At 37.4% G+C, this 21227-nt stretch overlaps 3 protein-coding genes across 3 annotated transcripts; 2 read left to right on the plus strand and 1 right to left on the minus strand.

Annotated features, from left to right (window-relative positions):
* Positions 1-5665: 5665 nt before the first annotated feature.
* Positions 5666-8568, minus strand: LOC149406539 (exopolygalacturonase-like). Its single transcript, XM_089617071.1, has 4 exons — positions 8440-8568; positions 8050-8358; positions 6750-7265; positions 5666-5902 (listed from the first exon to the last, which is right to left on the minus strand). Exons 1-4 carry the CDS (start codon positions 8566-8568, stop codon positions 5666-5668), a joined length of 1191 nt encoding a protein of 396 aa, XP_089473197.1.
* A 6351-nt stretch (positions 8569-14919) lies between these two features.
* LOC149406540 (exopolygalacturonase-like) lies at positions 14920-16893 on the plus strand. The gene is made up of 3 exons (XM_089627080.1): positions 14920-15060; positions 15155-15463; positions 16033-16893. Exons 1-3 carry the CDS (start codon positions 14920-14922, stop codon positions 16795-16797), a joined length of 1215 nt encoding a protein of 404 aa, XP_089483206.1. The 3' UTR covers positions 16798-16893.
* Positions 16894-20017: 3124 nt separating this feature from the next.
* Positions 20018-20658, plus strand: LOC149406541 (uncharacterized). The gene has a single exon (XM_089608572.1). The coding sequence runs from the start codon at positions 20188-20190 to the stop codon at positions 20524-20526; it is 339 nt and encodes a 112-aa protein (XP_089464698.1). The 5' UTR covers positions 20018-20187; the 3' UTR covers positions 20527-20658.
* The last annotated feature ends 569 nt before the right edge of the window (positions 20659-21227 follow it).

Below are 21227 nucleotides of genomic sequence, written 5' to 3' on the forward strand. Positions count from 1 at the left end.
TGAAAACCTTCATTTTACTCTTCCCGATGCGAGCCGGCAATCCCAAGTAGCTCTCCAATTCTTCCGTAACCGGGATACCTAGGACACTGGACAGCTCTCTCACCTCTGCTTCCGGAATATTCCGAGAGCAACAAAGAGCCGATTTTTCCAGATTTACCACCTGTCCAGAACCCCGTTCATACACCTTTAAAATGTCTTGGATTGCAAGGCATGCTCGAGAGTTAGCAACGCAAAAAAGAATACTGTCATCCGCAAACAAAAGATGGGAGATCGAGGGAGCCGCTTTACAACACGCAAAACCTCTCAACAGTCCAAGGCGTTCTTGTCCTCTGATTAGCGCTGAGAATCCCTCCGCACAAAGAAGGAAAAGATACGGCAAAAGCGGGCACCCTTGCCGAAGACCCCTCTTTGGTACAAAGGAGCCCCCGACCCTCCCATTGATGACCACCGATAACACCGGGGAAGAGATGCACTCGAGAACGACCGCCACCAGCCTCGGCCCGAACCCGATTCTCTCCATCATAGCTCTAATGAAGCCCCACTCAACCCGGTCGTATGCTTTACTCATATCCAGCTTGAGCGCCAAAACCCCCGTCTTCCCTTTAGTTCGCATTCTCAAAGAATGAAGAAGCTCGAAGGCTATCGTGACATTATCCGAAATAAGACGCCCCGGGACGAAAGCACTTTGAGCTTCAGAGATCACTGCCGGAAGAATACCTTTGATCCGATTGGCCACCGCCTTCGTAACTAGCTTGAGGGTCACATTACACAAACTTATGGGCCGGAAATCAACCACTCTCTTAGGATTTTTTACTTTCGGGATAAGAACGACATTGGTCGCATTCCAGCCTTTGGCACTCTTCCCTGAATTGAGGATACCTAGGCACTCCTCACGCACCGTCGGACCCACCACACTCCAGTTCTTTTGAAAGAACAACGCATGAAAACCATCGGGACCCGGAGCCTTCCGAGGACCCATGGCCCACAAGGCCCTATCGATATCTTCGCTCGAGAACTCCTCCTCTGTCAGTCCCCGGCTAGCCTCTGGCAGCATAGCAACGTCCTCTCTTGTGATCATGTCGAAATCAGCTTCGGTCGCGCCATTCGTGCCATATATGCCGTGAAAGTACCGTTCAAACACCTCTCGGACCTCCACCTCCGACGTGACCCAAGATCCCCTTTCATCAAGGATTCCCCTAATGGTGTTCTGGCTCTTCCTCCTCGAGGCCCTAGCATGGAAGTACCCCGAGTTCTTGTCACCGCCCTTGAGCCAATCCACACGAGCACGTTGCTTCCAATGGTACTCATCAAGAAGGATCAGAGTTTCCAGCTCGTTCCCCAACCGTTTCGCCTCCCTGCAGTTAGCCGAAGAACATACCTCATTGTTGATCTGAGCTATCCTCGTCGAGAGATCTTTAATTCGCCTCTCCCTGTGCCCGAAGGATGTCCTGGCCCACTCCGTCAGAGCTACCCGGCACGAATCCAGCCCTTTGGTGCATTTCTCCACCCCGGTACAGCCCAAGGTCTCCTCCCAAACTCGCTTGATGACCTGCCCACATTCCTCGTTGGATAGCCATCCCGGTTCGAAAGCCCACCGTCTCCTCGAGGACGAGACGCACCGAGTGACCGGAGGACGTGCCTCCGTATCGATAAGGATGACTCGGTGGTCCGATCCCCAAAAATCCAGCACTTCGACAAACCCCGCCGGGAAAAGTCTTTTCCAAGCCCGATTCGCACACGCCCGGTCTAAGCGACATTGCACATTATGGTCACCACTTTGTTTGTTGTTCCAAGTAAACAGCGCCCCTTGAAATCCTAGGTCGCATAATCCACAGTCCTCTAGCGCCTCCGCAAACCTGGCCATGTCACTCGCACGCCGTCTTGCTCTACTAGCATGCTCAAAATCAAAGAGTACTTCGTTGAAGTCGCCAGCGCACATCCATGGTTCCTCTCCCGTCGCCTGGATTCTTCGCAGAAGCTCCCAAGAAAGGTGACGAGAAGATTCATCCGATTCTCCATAGAATCCTGTAAATCTCCATTTGCGACCCTCCCCGTCTCCCACTAAAGCGTCGATGTGACCCTTATTGTAGCTCCGAATGCACACTTCAACGCTGTCGGACCATAACAAGACTAGTCCACCACTCAATCCTCTAGCATGGACCCCAAACCCGTTCGAAAAACCCAACCTCCATTTCAGTCTTTCCACCCTTACTCCTTTTAATTTCGTTTCCGAAATAAAAAGGAGGTCCGGGTTCCGCTCACGAATCAGCCTTCGTAAGCGGCCCATTGCCCGAGGGTTCCCCAACCCCCGGACATTCCAGCATATGGTTTTCATTGCGACCGGTCGGCCCGCCTCTGGCCGGCCGCCGATAATTCTTCATTTGATAAAAACAGTCTTTCACCCAGATTGCCATTCCCTGGGACCTCCACAATAGCACCAGCCTCTTTCAAATCTGCTTCCCACCTTTCTCCCAACAGAGCAGGTAACATAGAACTGGCAATAGGAATTGACCAGGCATCTTCCCCTTTGGACTTTCCAGCCACCGTTTCTTCCTCCACGAGCACCTTACTCTTCTTCTTTGGGTTGGACGGACACCCTTCCTCGCCGACTATCTGTTTCTCCACACTCGTGGTCCCACAGAATAGCTCTATCGGCCCTTCCACCACTGCCACATCGTGTAAGGAGCTTTCAGCGTTCAAAGGCAAGTTCTCCGCTCCCAAAGTTGGCCTGGCTCTTTTCTTTGGTGTGGATGTGCGATTATTTCCAGCCCCACCAGCCCTTGCGTTATGGCTTGTAACAGCCTGGGCCTTTTTTGACTTCTTGGGCCCAGGAGACCTGTTAGGCCCAAGCCCTTTTTGTTGGCCCAGTTGTGTATTGCGTGCTTTAAAGGAGCAGCTAGGGTTGACTGTCTCTCGTCCTGGATGGGAAATCGCAGAGCCCCCTTTCCCATCTCCCAGATCGACACAGGATTTTAGAGCACCAAACTGGAAATTCCCACTGTCCACACCGCCACGCGGTCCGAGGTCGTGTTTCCCACCAGCGTTCTCCTGGATGGGATCAGCGTCTGTCACTTCTGTCCCGCTGACACCCTGCTCCAGGCCCGTCTTGGGATTCTCGCCCATGTTTGCCTCTCCGGTCTCATCCTCGATGCTGATGGGTTTCCCCTGCCAAGGCTTCCGGCCACCGTCTGTGAAGCAAGTTCCTATTTTTGAGGATGCACAGAGCCACTCACCAAACATAGGTACGCTGTCAAAGTTTTCCTTTGAGACATATACTTCCTTCCCTCTACAACAATCTCCTTGACCATGGCCGATCATGCCGCACCCGAAACAAAACAACCCCAAATTCTCGTACTTGGCTTGTACCCACACCGACGGAAGCGCTCCCCTATCCAGAAAGAACCCCGGACAGAGAGGTTTGAGAATGGGCACATTGACTCTGAATCGGACGAACTGATTAAACTTTGCGTTTCTGCTCAGTTTACCCGATATTAGTTCGCCGAACAACCCAGCAAATCGCTCCACCGCCTGTTTAGAAACCATTGCCGGAGGTAAACCCACCAATCTTACCCAGAAAGGGCACTTATTGAACTGAATCTCCTCCAAAGTGAGATTTTCCGGCCAGCTTTCGACGAGAAACTGACACCCACGCACCGTCCAAGGACACCTCGCGAGAATAGCATCTCTGTCTTTCTTGGACTTGAACGTTAGCTTGAAAACCCCAGGCTTCATTTCTACGATGCTCCACTGGTCCTCCGTGTTCCAAACCCGCGTGAGCACCGCAGCTATGGTGTTTCGACTGACCACCTTCCTCGAGATTATCTTCCCTACCAGCACAAAGCTCCCTACCTCCCCTCTGGGTATCACCTTGGGCAACTCCTCCACTCCCAACTCGGCAACTGAGATAGACATGGTTTGGCACACCACATCCATCTGCTCCCCAGCAACTTCAGACCTAACAATTCCCCTACCACCATTGGTATCCATGGAGTAGCACTGAAAGACAGAGCCGCAACGACTCACGCCGGTAAACCAGCAAAACCTATGAAAAGGTTTACACAAGGGAAACTGTACGGAGAGAAAAAGTCATTTTTATCTTACCTATCCACGTTATAACTACGCCAAATGGGCTAAGATTCATAAGGGGGAAATGAGTCAGAAATGAATGATGTATAAGCGGTAGAAATGACCTTCTTATTCTAATTTAATCCATCAAACACCTCATCTATTTTTCTTATTTCATGAATATCTTTATAAACAATAGTTTTTAGTCTTCAAAATGAGAATCCGTTGTTTTTTTTTTAGTTTTATTTGAATTAAGAAAAAATAAAAGAAAATATTAATTTTATACGACTTTCAAACACAACAAAAAATTTTGATTTCTGTTTTCTACTATTATTAATTTTCTTCAAATTTTCTCATATTTTCTGGGTTTCAAATGGGACCTCAATGTTTATAATTTATTGAAATTTATTTAACCGTTTACAATTTATATGTTTACAGTTTCATTATAAATAAGGACAAAATCTTATAAAATTAGAAATAAAAATGTATTTATGAAATATTTAAATATAAAGATACTCGGGGATTTAATCTATTCAAATCAGATATTTGTAGAGCTCTCTCTAATAATTTGGTAAGATACTTAATGGGCTTGGCCCAATATAACATCTTCTAGCCCACTCAAGGTAAAAAAAAAAGTAAAAATAATTTTTAATTATATATCATAAAATGCAATTTTTTTTTTTTTATATAATTTTTCATAAATGCTGTAGATCCATTTCTTAAGTTTGTCATAACTTATAATGTTATTTCTACATTAATTTTTTTAGAAGAAGATCTTTCGACACAACAATGGACTTTCTAAAATTTTGAAAATTGTTCAAGAAAACTTAATTTATAATGGAGTTATTTTCTTTAAAGAAACTTAATAGCTTGAAGGAATCTGGCACATTTTCTTCATATTTAGATAGTTTGACTAAAGTTTTAACTTAAAATGATTAAACACGCTATCCATTCGTTTTATATCTGTAAAAATATTAGCGCCTTGATACATTAATAAATCTGGGCATTTAAAATAGAAATGAGGTTAAATTTTATTCCTTTCCTTTTGGTAAGGTGCAATTTTATTCCTTTCTGCCAAATTAAAGGAATGAAATTTTTTTCCACTGACAATGGACGGAAGAAATTATTCTTTTTGTTGACCAGCGAGAAAATAAGTTGAAATGGTACGACACTATTTCTTTCAGTGGCTTCCGTTGATTTCAGTCTTTGTTTTATTCTCTTATTTTTTAACCCTAATTTTTTTCTCCTATAAATATCACATTCATTTACATTATTTCCTCACAAATTTCTCATCTAATTTCTTCTCCTACTCACTATCTTCCATAAGCCCAAGTGTTGAGCCTTTGACGGAATATTGGAGTATATACCATACAATTCTCCATCGCGGCTTAGAAACACACATAATCCAATTTTCAGTACTCAGACTTAATTCTCCTTTCGTTAATAAACCCTTTCATCAAATTTATTCACAAAAAAGAGGAGCCACGAGACAGAATTATGAAATTGAACCATAAATTATAGAGATATATATATTTTCATAATTTGGGTGAGATTGTTGGAGCCCGGTGGAGTTAAATACAGGCACGTACGTACGTATGAATTAAGCCTTAGATCCGCATGCAGATGGGTACATATATCCAGTGACCTTTGGCTTGACATTTTTACAGACTGACTTGGCTGACCCTAAATTTCCTTTGTATTTGATGTCAATGCTTCCAATTTCAACGTTTTGGCATGGATAGCCTGAACTGCAAATAAGCTTCACCGCATCCGGGGTCGACGCAGTTCCTCTTATGTTCTTGAAGCTCACCTTGCTCAGCTTCACTTTTGATGGTTTCTGATACGTACCAAGATGTATATATTCACCACCACACTTTAGAATATATACATTTATACATATATATCGAAGCTAGCTAATATATATATGGTATATATGTAGAACTGAACAGTTACTTGAATTTGTTTCGTTAAGAAATTAACCCGAACTAGTTTGTTAAGGAAATAACCCGAACTTTTGTATTTCAAAATGAAAACTAAACTTTCATTTCACTCACGTTATTATTTTTCACCATTATCTCGAGCGTGAGTCTAACAGTGTTAAAAAAATAAAAAATAATAATTGTAATTAAAGAAGACTAGATCACTGATTTTTTAAAGCTCGGTCTAATTTAAAATTATCCAATTTAGTGTGGACCATATTTAAAAATTGAGATCGTGGTTTTGATTGAATCGGTCCAAAAACTTTCATTATTTTTTTTTTTTAAAAATCTTAATAATCATAAGACATTTAAACGTAATATTTAGGTTTGACATAACTTAACTATTAAATGCTTATGTTAATTTTTTTTAAAAGCAATTGTTTTTAGTTTTACTATTCTCTCTTTAAATTTATGAAAAAAATGAATAAAGATTACCGACCAAATCAATTTTTTATCCGTTTATTTTCTAAAAGGGTCCAAATCTGGTCTAAATTTTTCCAAACCGTTTAAAACAAACCGCTCAAAAGGGGCAAAGCCCCTTCTAAACTTTTAGAAATTATAATTTGTACTCTAAATTTTTTAACATTCTTTAAATATATTTTGCCTAAATTTATGTAATTTTTCCAAATTCACCCCTTTCAAATTTTGTTTTTTCAAATTTGCCACCTGACTTGAATTTCTGGCTCCGCCAATGCATATACATACCTTCAAGTTGCATCGGTTCCAAGGGCAGTACTCTTGGTCAATGAGGACGGGGTTTCCGACGTTGACCATGAGGAGATTCTCGAACCGGAGGTCCGAAGCGGCCATCTCTCGGGAATCGGGCCACGTCTTGACCCTAACCCCGTTGGAGGTGCCCTTAAAGGTGCAGTTCTTGACGGTGACTCCCACGACGGGTGTCTCTCTAGCGTAGAGCCCGAGGCTACCGATGCTGATCCCATGGCCGGGCCCGCACGTGACCTTCGAGACCGTGATCTTCGAGGTCCCGTCCCCGATGGAGACGCAGTCGTCCCCGGTCTGGATGAACGAGTCCGTGATGTTGATGTTGGTGGACCGTCCGATGTGGATTCCGTCCGTGTTTGCGCTGTCCTCGGGGGCGATGATCTTCATGTTCCGGAAGGTCAGCCCTTCCCCGCCGAGCACCATCACGTGGAATTGCTTGCTGTTCAGCGACGTCACGCTCTTGATCACCGAGTACTTCACGAAGTTAAACCTAAGGTTCTTTTTTTTTTTTTTTTTTAATTTATTTAAAGGAAAAAAAATGGAAATTGTTAGTCCGAGATTCGTGAATGAAATGATTTGATACTTAGTATTTAAATTTATGTGTGTGTACATAATTGTTTACATTAGAGAATTTCCTTCATAAATTTGATGTGCTAGGATATCAAATGAGATAAATGGATCTTATTTCGACCACTGATTAAGTGTGTTTTAGATTTGCTTTTAAAATTTTGCGATTGTAAAATAAAATGTGACTAATTGAAAGATTCTTTTTCCCCATTATCTATAGGGAATAATCTACTCTATTTTATTAATGACCATATATATCAATATATTTTTCATGACCTAGTTGTGTGATTTCAAATGAAAAAAATGGATCTTATTATATCGACTACTAATTAAGTGTGTTTTAGATTCACTACTTTTAAAATTTTCGATTATTAAAATAAAATAAAACTGAAATTATTATTCTAAAAAATATGACTAGTTTGAAGATTTTTTTTTTCCCATTATCTATAGAATGACTTTATTTTCTATTTCACTATATAAATATAAGATTTCATGACATATTTGTGTGATTAAATATGGAATAAACCAAAGGAGATATTTGAGTGTTATTATATTTTTTAGTATAACAAAACATAAATCCCCAAATGCTCGTAGTACCATATATATACATGCATGCATATACGTTCAAAAAGTTTAAAAAGGAAAAAGTCTTGGTACGTATTATTATTGATCTCAATTTCCATAATAGTAAACATGAGATTTTTGAGAGACTTACAATGGGAAGTTTGCCGCAATAGTTACCAATAGTGCAATGCTTTCCCCAAGAAGCCTTGCCGTTTCCGTCGAAAACTCCGCCGCCGGAGATCGTGAGTCTCTCGACTCTCTCGAATGTGACCCAACCGTCTCCGTCCTTGAACCCGCTCGCACTCGACGGAGCTTGCAACGTCCCTTCAAGCTGGAATTCTATGGCCGCCTTGCACGGGCCGGCAAACATGGCTCGGCTCAAAGCGTACGTCCCTTTCGGAATGTACACTTTCGACGGCGACGTCGAAGCACAAGCCTCTTTCCATGCCTTCGTCAATGCCTGAAAAAAAAAATGTTAACAATGGTATTATTACTACTACTAGGGTTTGTTCACATGACGTCATATATGTATATAATGTACCTGCGAAACATCGGAATTGGACTTGGCTCCGAACTTTCTCACGTCAAATGTTGATGATTGCGCGACGACAATGATCGACAAATGTACCAAGAAGGACAATAGTATCTTCTTGTTTTCTCTTTGACCCATTTTTTATTTTCTTTTTTATGATATTATGATTGTCGATATCTCGTTGATTATACAACCACGGTTTGTTTGATGGAACTTTGTAGTATTTATAAATCAAATTGGGAAGCTTAACACACCGTGGATTTTTATGGGTAATGGCAGCGGGGACGATTTTTAGAGGCCAACCTAAATTAAAGGGTGAGTTAAAGTGAGGTGAATCGATCGATATATTCTAAGACTATATATAGGGTTAATGGATGGTGGTAGTTAAAACCAATGCTTGGACACAAAATCCTGCTGTAGTTAGTACTTTCGGTATCGAAACAAATTTTGTTTTGAAAAGTATAAAAATAGAGATATTAAGGATTATATATTTCTAATGGAGGATATATGATAAAGTTTTATTCATTAAAAATTACCAACCATTAATATGCGTATCGTGATAAATAATTACTTAAATTATGTATAACAAGTAGTTATTTGTATATCGCTAGGTTACCTTAAGATGATAAAAAACGGATTCTGTTAATTAAATATGTAGTATAACTATGAATCCGCTGTTCACGAGAAAAAGGAAAGAAAGCCCAATCACAATCTTGGAATCTAATAGATCCACAAATATAATAGAAATTTAAGCCACAATAAGGTCATTTTATAAACATAACCAGTGAAAAATATATTATAATAAAAACAGGCGGAGAGAACCGCTTGCTCTACTTGGTCTGATTAATTTATTGCCTTTTGAGATTATGCTCAAGAGAGGCCTCAGAGTTGTGAACGTTAGACAAGTCACTCGCTGAGATGGCAAGTGGATAGCCAGCTTAGCCAAGACATGTTAGCCACGTTAGTTTCTTAGAAGTAGTGGCAGACTTGTAATTCTGTACTAGATGTTTTTTTTTTTTTTTTTTTAACCGTGGGCGGCACCACGGGAAGAATATCATTAAAACCCTCACGTATGGCGGAGGAAAACCGTGGTTACACTCAAGGACTAATACCTTGGCGGTCGTGCTCGGCCTCTAAAAATGATAGATGTTTGTTAGCAGTCAATTAGTATAAATATAGTTAGTTGATAGTGTAGAAATCGATGAAGAATCGTTGAATCATTTCTGATCATCTTCATTCTCTCTATCTCTCTCTCTTCATTCATCAGAAATCTTACATGGTATCAGAGCGAAAAAATCCCCAAAATTCTTCTGACGCGAGTTCCAGCAATTCCATGGCGGCGACTAGGTCTGCAACGCTTTTGATGTTCAACCATCCAATCGCGACGAAGCTTGATCAGAACAACTTCCTCTCATGGAGAAAGCAAGTTCTACTAGCAATCAAAGGCCATCAGCTTCAGAATTTCATCTCCACCACTTTCCAAGTGCCTGATAAATTTCTTTCTCTCGAACACGAACGTGCTGGGAACATCAATCCTGAATTTATGGATTGGGAACAACAAAATCAGTTGATTCTGTCTTGGTTGTTCTCTTCCATGAAAGATAATCTCATTATTCTAGGTTTCTTAATTGCGAAACCACATCTCAACTCGTCTCGACGCTGGAGCAATTCTATGGATTTCAATTGAGAGCGCAGATGTTGCAATACAAGCTGGTACTACAAAACATGAAGAAGCACAATCTCACCATCAACGAATTTCTAATGAAGATTCGCAACTTCGTCGATCTTCTTGCTCTTGTTGGTCATGAAACAACATAGAAGGAACACGTCGATGCAATTCTCATCAGGCTCCCTGAAGATTACAAGATGTTTTTCACGTTAATCAATCTCCGTACATAGCCATATTCGGTCATCGATCTCGAGTCTCTCATACTCAATCACGAAGTTATGTTGGAGAGAAAGCACGATGAAAACGAGTTTCTAACGGCGAATCTTACGAGGACAAACCAACAATCACGAAGCCCGAGCAATCATCACCAATATTTCTTGGGGAATTCAATCAACAACAACGCATAACACTTTCTAACCAGTTCTGCACCAATAAGACTGGACGCAGAGGTCATTCAAATAGTGGAAGTTCTCAACAACGAGGAAGATGCAAGAGTTTTTGGCAATCAAATCGAGTTCAATGCCAGGTCTGTGGCAAGGTAGGTCACACAGCGACTTAGTGCTACTACCGATTTGATCAATCCGTCACAGGTCCAAGTCATTTCCAAACTCCAAACTTTGCCAATCCAGTACAAGGCAATGTTGCTCATCTTGGTCAAGGTAAAGGATGGAAAATGAGTTGTGGTCATCATCCTGACCAATGCCTTCAAGCAGAAGAATACTTCTATGATCAAGGAGTACAAGACATGCCTGCAACAATATAAAGCTTCCAAGATCAAGCCTGTATACACCGGAAGAGCACGAGTGGTATCCAGATTCAGAAGCTACGAATCATATCAATGCCGATCTTGGAAATCTTGGAACAAAAGCTAAGTTTCAAGGAACTTACCAAGTCCTCATGGGAGATGGTAAAGATATTTGGTTATCTAAGTTTTCATTCTTCATTTGTGCATAATCATCTCTTGTGTCTAAAACAAACTACTACATGTTCCTAAAACCACAAAGAATCTAATGTCTATGTCCAAGTTTGCTCAAGATAATTTAGTGTTCTTTGAGTTTTGACCTGATTTGTGTTTCGTAAGGATATTCTCAGAGGTACAATCTTGATGAAGGGAAAAGTCAAGGATGGGCTCTATGTCTTTGAAAATACACAAATCAACATACACCAGTCTAGTCAAGATCAATGAGTTGTTAGAGTTCCATAACATTGTTCAAAGTCAAGTCTTCACAAGTGTGTCAATGTGTGTAGTTCTACTTCCTCAAAATAGTCAACTAGGATTCCTATGTGTAATGTGATTTCTACTCTTCCAACTTTTGAAATTTGGCATAAATAGACTTGGTCACTCGTATGATATAGTGATCAAAGCTATTTTGCAAATTTGTAATCCAAATCTTGATTATGGACTTGTAGTTGAGGTGAACATGCACTAGATGATGTAGTTCAAGCATCGATTTCTAGTTTCTAGTTGTTTAGTAGATAACTTATTTTGTATGTTTTTCTTTAGTGTTTACTTTTGTGTGTTGCTCTTGAGGACAAGCAAAGGTTCAAGTTTGGGGGGATGTGATGATAGTGCATTTAATACGTACAAATCCCCTTTTTTGGATTGAATCTAGCTTGTTCTTGAGTGTATTTGACGGTTATTATGAGTTTTCATGTGAATGTCAGATTTTGGGAGCTTAATCGAGTTCCGAGACGATTTTGGACTTGTTTTGGAGGTATCAGGAGTCAAAACGGAGCAAAACGGCTCATTTTGGAAGTCAACGCTGGAGGTCAAGATCAAAATTCATCTCGGCGCGAAGTTTTTCAGTGCGACGCGATGAAATTGAGAGATAAAATTTCGCCATAAGTTTAAGTTGCTAAATGCTCGAGAGAGATTTATCGATATCTTTGTGAACGTGACTAGCGAAGTTTGAGTGTTTAAATCGTGCAAAAATTCCGAGAATCCAAACCATTGAATAGACTAGTGAAACCATGGTCCTTACCTTCGTAAAGCCGTAAGACCACCTTTAATTACTTTGTTTAGTTTCTTGTAAAAAATTTGTGACAGCCTTTTTCCCATATGCTGAGTTCAATTCGTTCTAGTTGATTTAGTTATTAATTAAGCCTAGTCCTCGTGGGTGACACGTGCACTTGCGTGTGCGGAAATATCGCAACAACATTTGTATGGCCCGATCTTTAACAGAGTGATTTTGAATTTTTCTTCAGATCTTAATATCAGATCTAAGATATGAATTTTTTCTTTGGGCGTGGATCTCTCGAGCAAAATTCCTAAAACTGCAATCTGCAACAAGCAAATACCGGCTTTTCCGCTCGTGATTCGTGTAGTAATCTGATAATGACTGGTAATTTGCATAGACGGGTAACCCATAAATTATTTTGTAGTATTTATGATTGTTTATATGGTCCACATTTCATCTTCTTCTTGTAGAAGTTTTTGAATTTTTTTTGCACTAATTTTGCAATCCAAATTTTTACTTTTATTAATATATTCTTTTGAAGAGCCCTTTATAAAAAAAAATGATTTAATGCTTCAGATTAATATTACAGCTAATTTAATGTTATTTTCCGTTGCTTATTTGAGAAACAGCTCATCGGTTCATGAGATTAATAAATTAATCGTGGTTGTTCATTATATTTTTGACCCTACTACAGTGTAGAAACGCTTAATTATCAACTGGAAAATTAATAACGCAAGTACATATTTACACGTCATCCAGGTCGAGACTTCAGACGTGATTTAATTAATTATTGGCTACTCGTAAGATTGTGCAGAAGGTACTTAAAAACCTTCATTAAAAATGTATAATTCAATAAAGCCATGAATAAAATGGTAAATGAAAGTAATACCAATACATACGTATATGTAATTAATGACGCACGTGGAATGTAATTTTTTTCGAACCAGATGATGGCAAAACTCAAAATTGAATTACACGACCCCATCTAACACATTTATATCTATTGAGGCTGAAAACCATCTTGCCACGTTCAGAGATTTATCCAGATTGTTTGTTCCATCATTTCCTAATAAATTTATACTAAATTTTGTACCAAATAATTTACAACAAAAATAATACACTTTATTTGATTCCTTTAAATAGACTAATCATCTTCTATCAAATCTTTTACCATTTAGTAGTTTTTTCGTGTAAAAAAAAGTTAATAAAAATATCTACAATTATCACCTTTTGAAAAGAATATATATCATTTTCTCTAATAGAGCTTTTTTCCACCAATAAATCTCTCAACTTATGATCTACATTTTTCCATTTAGATGGATCAAAAATATTAATAGAGTTTTCACTAAAATCATATTGTCCATGTCAATTTCCTCTTCTTGGAGAATTTCTTCAACTTCTTCATCAATCATTACAACATCACATATGTTTCATCAATATTAATCTCTTTCTCTAACTCTTTTTCTACCAACACTTTGTCACTATTTAAATTATGTAAATCTTCCTCTCTTGTTGTTTCTTTTTTAGATTGAATTTTTTTATTTTTTTTATATTTTTTTATCATACCCTGATTGATATTTTTTACTAGACATATTTAAACCAAACCAAGAAAATTGACAATTAACACTACAATTCTAACAAGAAAAAAAAAAATCACACTTGAACTCACAAAAACTAATTGAAATCTATGAAACAATCAATCAATACACACACATAAAAAGATAAATAAAGTTTAGATAAATAAAATCTGGAATTCAATCACTTTTATCCTTCTTCACGTAGGAAAATAGTGTTGTTGGTGTGTCCAATGTCCATACTCCATCCATCATCACCGGCAACAAGTGTTAAGCGTTGGTTCAGAGTCATCAGACTTCAAAATAGAAGATGAATATACGTTTTTTTTTTACGTTAGTTCATATACGTATTATACACATGTAAAGCATGATGTCAAGGAATTGGGCTTATACAATAAAGCATAGGCTTATACATAAAGCCTTTTAATTGATAGGAATTGAGAATTACTTATGTGTGGCAAATGAGCCCAGGATTCCAATTTTTAAATGACTGTTTTAATTTTTTTTTCTCTTCGCTGGATTTAAAGTACAAGTTGTACGTCTGGACAGGTTTTAATTGAATTTTTATTTTATTTTATTACATATTATATATATATATATATATATATATATATATATAAAGGGAATTTATTTTTCGTGAGCCTTTTGAGAGAGTGGACCTAAAGACGTTGTTTTAGTTCTCTTGTAAGTGGGCCGGGCCTGCTCGTTCTCGATATATTATAACTCTAATTTCTAGATCATTTGAATAAATAAAAATTACTATTCAATTAGAATTTTAAATATTGATTAAAAATCTTGATACGTTTTTTTTTTTTTTTGGTTGAAAAGAGTTAAATATAATATAAAATAGTTGCAATATATTATATAGCGTGACTCAGTTTTATATACTGTTGCATGACTCTGATATATATATAATATAGGCCCCATATAAAATGTAATAATTACGAATAATCAAAGGATTAATTGAGTATATATGGACATAAATAATGGAAAAAATGAACCTAACAAATAAACATGTAATAAGTTGGGGGTGCAATGGAGAATTATTGTATTTCAATTAATCCTAAGTGTATATGAAAGGAAAATATAAAAACGCATATGTTATTCTTCTCTTCAATAATAACCAAAGCTATTACCTAATTTTGCATTTAGAATCAAATGGGTCACAAAGAATTGAAAGCCAATTAAAGCTGCACTCTGTACATATAACAACATTTGGTAAAATCATCAGAATCACAAAAAGCGATCAAGAAAGAAGAAAAATCAGACGAGAGTTGACGAAAAAATCATGAATCTGAAAATGTACATTATAATTATACTTTGTATAGCTTCTATATACCTTTGCAACATAGCAAAAGCCAGAAATATTGTTACCCCATTTGACGTGACAAACAATGACATTATGTTCCCTAGTGTCGATATCACTCAGGTCAGCCTCATCTTCTAGAATATATAGTGTCATCTTCAATAGGTCAATTTTATAAAAAAAAAAAAAAAAAAAAAATCTTCTTCTTCTTCTTCAGGATCTATTGGATTCATGGAATGTTACTTGCAATGGGTCAACTCCGGGTAAAGTTGTAGTGCCAAAAGGCATTTTCAAATTAAGAGGAGCAACATTTCAAGGACCTTGCAAATCTCCGATCGAATTCAATCTCCAAGGAGTATTACAGGCTCCGCAGATCGACGATAATTTCACCGCCGGCGATACTTGGGTCGCTTTTGAACACGTCGATTTTTTAACCATCTCCGGTGATGGAATATTCGACGGCCAAGGGAAGCCATTTTGGGGCAAGGAATGCTCAGAGCAGGACTATTGTGCAAATCTTCCAATTGTAAGTACTTGTTTTCAACCAATATAAAAAAAAAATTATGGGAAAAATGTATTAATTGAAAGAATATTATATATTCATAAAATGAAACACCATAACTTAATTACTCTAGCCACTTCTTTCGTCGTACTCGGTAACTTGACGAATATTTATTTATATATTTTAACATTTTGTAGTAGAAGTATGTGTTACCATTTCTCCAACGACATTAATAAAAGTATTAAGGATAGTTCCATCTGCCCATGATTTATTGTTGATCCGTTACCATAAGAAAATAATTAGTTCATAATAATAATTTTTTTTAATCAATATATAATTAGTATATATTGCTACACCTCATAAAAGAAATGAATGCAGAACATCATATTCAACTTCATTTCTTACTCCATTATTCAAGACGTGATTCCATTACTCAAGACGTGATGTAAAAGTATTAACGATAGTTCCATCTGCCCATGATTTACTGTTGATCGTCCGTTACTATAAGAAAAATAATTAGTTCATAATAATAATTTTTTTAATCAACATATAATAGTATATATTGCTACACCTCATAAAAGAAATGAATGCAGAACATCAGATTCAACTTCGTTTCTCACTCCATTATTCAAGACGTGACGTCGCTGGACAGCAAGCAGTTCCATGTCAACGTGTTGGGCTGCACAAACGTGACGTTCCAACACGTCAAGATAATCGCGGACGCGAATAGCCCAAACACGGACGGAATCCACATCGGCCGGTCCTCAGACATCCGAGTCCTCGACTCGAACATCCAGACAGGAGACGACTGCGTGTCCATCGGCGATGGAAGCAAAGGGATCACGATCTCCAACGTGGCGTGCGGGCCCGGGCATGGAATCAGCATCGGAAGCCTCGGAAAGTACGCGAACGAAGAGCCTGTCGAAGGAGTTCACATAACGGGTTGTACCCTAAAAAACACCCAAAACGGGGTTCGGATCAAGACCTGGCCCGGGGCCGAGGCGGGGACGGCCTCGGACTTGCACTTCGAGGACATCGTGATGGAGAACGTTGGGAACCCTGTGGTGATAGACCAAGAGTACTGCCCGTACAACAAGTGCACGGACATGGACGTCCCGTCTAGGGTTCAGATAAAAGGCGTGAGCTTCAAGAACATCCGAGGCACTTCTTCCACCGCGTTGGCCGTGAAGCTCGTTTGTAGTAGCGGACTGCCGTGCCAGCAAGTTGAGATCACGGACATCAATCTCCGGTACACCGGAGAACAAGGCCCGATCGCCTCCGAGTGTAAAAATGTCGTCCCGACTGTGGGAGGGATTCAAAATCCGCCGGCTTGTCTCACCAATTCCACTACACTATGATCCATCGACATCCACTTCACTATTAGGGTTTATTTTTACGGAAATGCTTTGTAACCCGGGTCACGAATTCACACGACTCCCACCAAAAACATTAAACACCAAAAAGTGTTTAAAAAAAGTGCCACGTGTCAAAAAAATGTGTGGATCGTATACATTTGTGATCCGTGCTAAATAGCATTGCTCTTATTTTTATTTTCATTTGTTTATACAGTCGATCTAACCGTTTTCAATCATTTTGGGAAATGATGGCGATTTTTGAGGACTAACCTAGCTAGCTAGGGTTAAGACTTAAGACTCGCTTTAGAAAAATGTATTCTTTTTTACTAAATTTCATGACATTCTCTCTCTCTCTCTCTCTCTCTCTCTCTCTCTCTCTCTCTCTCGTATTTGAATATTGATTTCTTACAAATATTTATAACTAAAAAAACTTCAAAATCAATATGATAATATTTTTGTTGTGTAAATATTTATCAACTGAAAATAACCTGAACTTAAGTTCAGAAACATTTTTTTTTTTTTTTTTGCAAATACAATTAACTTATAAAAGTTATCTGTAATTTATTGAAGTGCTTAACTACGTAACTAAATGCTGTGACCGAATGTTTACTATTCTCTAGCTAGGGAACATTGTTGAGGCCCATATTCATATATTCTGACAGAAACTGAATAGTCTATGAATTATAGTTTAATTTGTATTTAGGTCCTTAATATTTGTGAATTATTAATATCAATCAAATTTGGTCCTTTTTTTAACCGTGTTACACTCTTGCCTGAATTCACTATCGAAATAATTTGGTAACCTACACGCTGTAAAGTGCAATGTTGCACTCTTTTGGACCCACTGTAATGATATATATCCGATACTCTTCTCAACCACCATAGATATATGCATTATATGCAACAGTTCACTTGATTTATTTCATGTCCCAGTCTTTTTAATGTTCACCGAAGCAATGAATATAGTCTTCATAAACTCGATCTCAAGGAAGCCGGAACTATTGAACATATACGAATCCACGAAAGCAAAAGATCTAAATTGAACATTTATCAACTATTACTTGACTTGATAAGAATCTTGCACCAAGCCAGTGTAATATCTTGGAAAATAACTTAGAGGGAATATATCATAAGTCTCTTGTGTTTTATGAACATGTTGTATGTACATTTTTAGTTTAAAAAAATATCGTATTTATACCATCAATTTTTAGTTTATTACTCATGCATATCTTAAAAATCATTTATACGGGGCATATCTATTCCCAATTTTGATTTTCTTTAATTTTTATTTGAATTTTCTTTGAAAATCTTATTATTACACCCTTATTTATGTTTGGATCCTCTGAGATATATATTTGAATATTTTAAAATTGAAAAAAAAACTCTAACCACACCACCACCACCACTACTCTTTCAAGAATACTGCCTATAGATAAAAAAAAAAAAAAATTACTTTATTTCCTTGGTCCAAAATCCAATTAAAAGTCTTACCAAGGTATAATTGCTTATTGGTAGAGGAATTCTTGTGTTTTGGACCAAGGAAATGAAGTCTTCTTGATCACTAAGCAGTACTTTTGAAATATGGGTGGTGGAGATTCTTATCGTCCACATATAAATTATTTTACATTTTCTTGCCCCGGTGGTGGTCTTAGGCCATCCACAAATTTTATTTCACCTTCACTCATTTGATCTCCACATGTTATTGGGTGAGAATTTTTTTAATTAATATTTATTTTACTGTGTTGACGCGTTTCATATCATATCTATTGGAATGTTCGGTTTAAGAGTTATTAGTTTTCACTTCAGCCAACACTTAAATTCTTAGGGTTTTTTTTTTTTTTTGAATTTATAGTGTTGATTCGCAATTCGTGATTGTTTGGTGTTCATCCTTGCTTGAGCAACACAAGGGTCAGAACCAAGACAAACAACATTTAAGTATAACATCTGAATAGTTAAATTGTTTATAATCTGAAAGATAATGTTACTTTTCAATAATTTCAAAAAAGTGTACTGCTTTAACATGATTAAAATATTAATATTCCATCATGACAATCTATTTCTTAAATTCTTCAAAATCTATATAACATATTCCAATAATTTCAAAACACGGATGTTCACAAAGCTTAAGTTTTTACATATAACATTTATTTATGCAATCGGGTTAGACAATTAGTAAAAAAAAATTAGAACAGCTAAGAAATAAAAAAAAGGCCAAAATTCAATGCAAAACAACAAAACTTTTTTTTTTTTTTTTTTTTTTAAAAATGGAATGTACATCATTAAAAAAACAAAACCGATGTCAAAACTATATTAAAACAAAATTGACAACCGAACAATACATATAAAATTTAAAGTCAAGATATTCTAAAAAAAAATTACAAACTTACGGGACGTCAGATATTGAATCCGAGTAGAGGAACACTGAAGAGAGACATAGACGTCGAGAAATTTGACTCCGGTGAAAAATTCACAGGTTTGCTAAAAATGGCGAGAAGATGTATAACAATCTACGAGAAGTAATTTTTTTTTTTTTTTTTTTATTTTTTTTTTTTTATTGTGGAAGACCTATCAACAATATTATGGGATGAAGTGAGTCCTTGCAAATGTTGACACGTCGCTCAGGCAGCTAGCAACATTTAAAGTTGACGTGGTAAATGAAATATTTCAAATATTCTTTATAACTGATAAAACATTGCTTTTCTCATAGGCGACGTCCTAAACTATCAATTTTCAACAGAAATGGAGCTAGAGGAAGAAATTAGGGGGCCTATTTGTTAAAACAAAAAAAAATGAGGGAGACTTATTTGAAATTTTTTCTATATAAATTTAATTAAAAAAAAAATTTGAATACCCATTTTAGGGCTCCGTCTCTGGTTTTCAGATCACGTGCATCTTGTAATGGGTTTTTTTTTTAGAAATCCGTTTTCATGTTTATAAAAGTGCTAATTTAATTACAAATTTTCGTTCTAATCATAATTACTCTTAATATTTGTTCTGATTACAGATAATACTACTACACAGCATTATAATATTATTATAAATACACATTTGTTATCTTATGCCTTTTATATATTTTCTCTTAAAGAAAAGAAAAACAAAACACTAGATAATCATTAGGAAGCTTTGTCGGCACGTTGGCCACAGTAATACCCCACATGCACAGAAATGCCAAAAATAAAAAATAAAGCTAGTTCGAAAGATATGTCCTTTAAAAAGCATTCATAGACATTTGCGATAAAAAACCAGCACTATCAATCGAGTGCCATTACTCAAAAGCAAATATAAAAAGCCTTCTCTCTTTCTTTCTTTCTTCTTTCCCTAACATTAATAAAGAAACGAAAAACCCTCTGAGATCTCCTTCAACAAACGTCTCTGATATATAAAACGAAGACCATGATGCGAAGGTTTGCGATTCTAGGGCACAACCTTGAGAACATAAGGAAGAGCCCTAGAGTGGCCGATGAGAGCATGTTCGGCGGCGGAGCGAACAATAACAACCCACCGGAGTTGCTGATGATCAGAAACAGAAGATCGTCACGGCGTTGGAAAGGCATGGCCATCATTTGCGGTGTCGTTTGGGTCCCGATTCTCTCGCTCTTCTCTTGCTTCTCTCAGCCACGTCATCACCACCACACCAACGCCGGGGTTTGGGCCGGCGGTGAGTTTGCTCAAATCTCTGAGATTAACCATCTGATGGTGAGTGATAGTATGCGCTACGCAATTTTAATGTAAAAAAAAAGGGAGGGAAAATATTCTTGTAATTAGGCGAAAAGAAATTATATGTTTTTTTGTTCAATATATATGAATGAAGGGTGGGGGAAAAAAAAAAAAAAATATATATATATATATATATATATATATATATATATATATGAATAAAAGAAGAAGGTATATGTATGTTAATGTTACATCATTTTATTCTCATGGATTTTGTCGTTATATAGGGACCTATGCATTATATGTGGAACTTTATTCCCGTGATTGTACCGTAGTACAGTAACATTGCATTATGCATATATTATATAATATTTGTTTAGTAGTGATAGCGACAACGTGTGTGTATTTTATGTATGTATGAGTGCATGATTTTATTATATTCTTGTTAAAGGGAAAGAGTCGTATTATGTATGAGATATTTTTTTTCATAAGGCGTATATTATAACATGTCATGTTTCAAACACAAAAATAATGTATAGTGGATGAGTCACTATATTAGTTGGTACTCCGAGTAGGCTATCTTAGTGGGTGACTTATAATGAGAATTTCCCTTTAATATCGCATAATCCTAGGATTCTGGGTAGATTCGGAATTCCGGCAATGGTTATAAAAATTTGAATCCCCATAACGAGTTCCTTAAAAGTACCACTATGTAAAATATGAACACACAAGATGTGCACAATCTGATTCAAAACAAGAAAGATATCTCGAAAATG

The sequence above is a fragment of the Urtica dioica genome, chromosome 1 (assembly GCF_054948205.1).
Source record: "Urtica dioica subsp. dioica isolate 48M chromosome 1, U.dioica_male_clone48M_v1_H2, whole genome shotgun sequence".
In the NCBI taxonomy this organism is placed as follows: domain Eukaryota; kingdom Viridiplantae; phylum Streptophyta; class Magnoliopsida; order Rosales; family Urticaceae; genus Urtica; species Urtica dioica.